Consider the following 2,788-nt stretch of genomic DNA (forward strand, 5'->3'; position numbering starts at 1 on the left):
TCATTTTTATACTCAATTTTAAAGCAAATAGGCAGCGTGACAATTTACACGAAATGAATATTGAGGAGAAAAAAGAATTATTTGAAACGCGGGATAGTTAATACATTCAGGTAACATAATTAAAATTTGATTAAGTGATCCCATCAAATGGTATTAATGTCCATTTCTTTGGTTCAAATCCAAGGAACATCGATAGCGGAAGCAAGTTCATCACCTTTGCCAGTTTGGGAATAGCCTTATCCAATTTCAGTAAACAGATATTTACATTACATTAACTAAACTAAATACTAGAGTCTAAACCGATTGAATTGGACGAGTCCATAGCTAAGCTTAATTGTTTAAGATGATTCTTTGAAGGGGTCGTTTTCCATTAACATAATTAATGAGATCAGCATCATAGAATATTTTAATAGAAAAAAAAAAGCAGCATCTAGAAGACCTATTACACAATATATAAAAGCCTAAAAAAGTTTAGGCACAGAAATATGAACTTAAAGATCAAATACGGAAGTTCACAAATTTGAGTGCTTTAATTTCTGTCTAATATGTAACATCATGTTTTTATTAATTTAAAACCAAGTCCTTGACTTCCAAGAATGCCTTTTGTCTCTTCTCTAGGACTCTTTCCATAATTTGCATTGATATATTCAACATTTATTTACACCATTTTCTTGCTGGTTCCATCAATTCCATCTCCCTTGTGCTCCTCTCTCTCTCTCTCTCTCCCAAAAATAATGTTGAAGAGATGTTTTAATTGCTTTGGTGGTGAACAAAGACCAGAGATCAGGTATCTACTCAACCTTGACATATTCGTATCTTCCTTACCTATGCTTGATTTACTTTTCTTTAATTCAGCCTTGTTAAAATTACAAGTATTTTCTTTCTTTCTCGTGAATCCAGTGCTCAGAAGAACAGGGATTATCCATGGGATATTTACACATTAAAAGAGCTTGTTAACGCAACAAACAATTTCCATAATGATAACAAAATTGGTGAAGGAGGGTTTGGAAGTGTTTATTGGGGTCGAACTAGTAAAGGCATCGAGGCAATCAAGTCTATCATTTTCCCTTTTCCTAATTTATTTGGAACTTTTTTCTAAAGTAGTCAAACTAAGGTTTCAATAATTAGTTCCCTTTTTTATTCTTGGATTAAAAATCTCTCCTTTATTTTTTTTCCCTTTAATTGTTCAGATAGCAGTTAAAAGGCTAAAGGCGATGAGTGCAAAAGCAGAAATGGAATTTGCAATAGAAGTGGAAATACTTGGAAGGGTGAGACATAAGAATTTATTAGGTTTAAGAGGATTTTATGCAGGCGAGGATGAAAGGCTTATAGTTTATGACTATATGCCTAATCACAGCTTGATCACCCATTTGCATGGCCAACTTGCTGCTGATTGCCTTCTGGATTGGCCTCGACGAATTAGAATTGCTATTGGATCTGCCGAGGGATTATGGTAGGTACATTCAATTGAATCATTTCTCCATTTGCGCGTGTTATCCTTGCCCAAATGATAATAATATCAAGTTATGCTGAATTGGAATTGGTCTCTGTATACTTCTGTTTGCCGGCCTCTCTTTTTCTAATGAAGGCCTCTTATTCTTCAACAAAGTTATTCCCAACTAGTACTCCCCCGGTGAAATAGTTTGATGAATAGTGTATGTGTGTATATGTATGTATGTACGTATGTATGTATGGAGCGGCCTGCAGCCTCATATTGTTTTTTTTTTGTTTTTTTGTTTAATTTGTAGTTACTTGCACCATGAAGCAAATCCCCATATCATACATAGAGACATAAAGGCAAGCAATGTCCTCTTAGATTCAAATTTCCAAGCAAAAGTCGCAGATTTTGGATTTGCTAAGTTGATACCTGATGGGGTTACTCATCTAACAACAAGGGTTAAAGGAACCCTAGGGTATTTAGCACCTGAATATGCCATGTGGGGAAAAGTCTCTGAGAGTTGTGATGTCTATAGCTTTGGAATATTACTTCTCGAGATAATTAGTGCTCGTAAACCTTTAGAGAAACTCCCTAATGGTGTTAAACGTGACATTGTGCAATGGGCACTTCCATATCTCCAAAAGGGTGACTTTAATCACATTGCTGACCCTAGGCTCAAAGGAAAGTTCAATCGTGATCAATTGAAAAATACAATCTTGATTGCAATGAAATGCACTGATGGAAATCCTGAAAACAGGCCAAGTATGTTAGAAGTTGTGGATTGGCTTAAGGGTGGGGTGGAAAAGAGGAAGAAAGAGATCAAAATAGTGAAGAATGATGTTGATGACAACGAGAACGATGACTATGTTGATGATATTGAGACTGACTATGAAGATTATGCAAAGAAAAAAACCAAGCCAAGATTACCAATTTCGGAGTCGAATAAGAGGAAATAAGTTTCCAATAATCTTGCAATTGTTCCGAATTATTGAACTGTATATTTTAGTGTGATGTATTTGTGCTTAATTATTGAAAGTTAATTACCTCATTTGGTACTTTTGAAGGTAAGAGGAGTCACTGATTTCATTCATTCGGTTGATTGAAAACAATAGGCATGAAAACTTTTTTCTCTTATGCTAGAATTTGCATGAATGTTGATCATTAAAGAAATGGTACATCATTTCCACAGAGGACGATACTAGAAATTAACTATTTCTGCAAAGATCAGTGGTCAACAGCTTTTATAATAATAACATAGGTGGATTAGATCCAAGCATATATATACTACTCACGTTATAATTAATTTCTTTATTATTATTATTATTATTATTATTATTATTATTATTATTA

The 2,788-nt window shown here is 34.1% G+C and overlaps 1 protein-coding gene across 1 annotated transcript; it reads left to right on the forward strand.

The window, feature by feature from the left end:
- Nucleotides 1-515: 515 nt before the first annotated feature.
- On the forward strand, nucleotides 516-2,501 carry LOC104120811 (PTI1-like tyrosine-protein kinase At3g15890). The gene is made up of 4 exons (XM_009632653.3): nucleotides 516-787; nucleotides 901-1,045; nucleotides 1,191-1,453; nucleotides 1,749-2,501. Exons 1-4 carry the CDS (start codon nucleotides 735-737, stop codon nucleotides 2,392-2,394), a joined length of 1,107 nt encoding a protein of 368 aa, XP_009630948.1. The 5' UTR covers nucleotides 516-734; the 3' UTR covers nucleotides 2,395-2,501.
- The last annotated feature ends 287 nt before the right edge of the window (nucleotides 2,502-2,788 follow it).

This window comes from Nicotiana tomentosiformis, chromosome 3, assembly GCF_000390325.3.
Source record: "Nicotiana tomentosiformis chromosome 3, ASM39032v3, whole genome shotgun sequence".
Classification (NCBI taxonomy): Eukaryota; Viridiplantae; Streptophyta; class Magnoliopsida; order Solanales; family Solanaceae; genus Nicotiana; species Nicotiana tomentosiformis.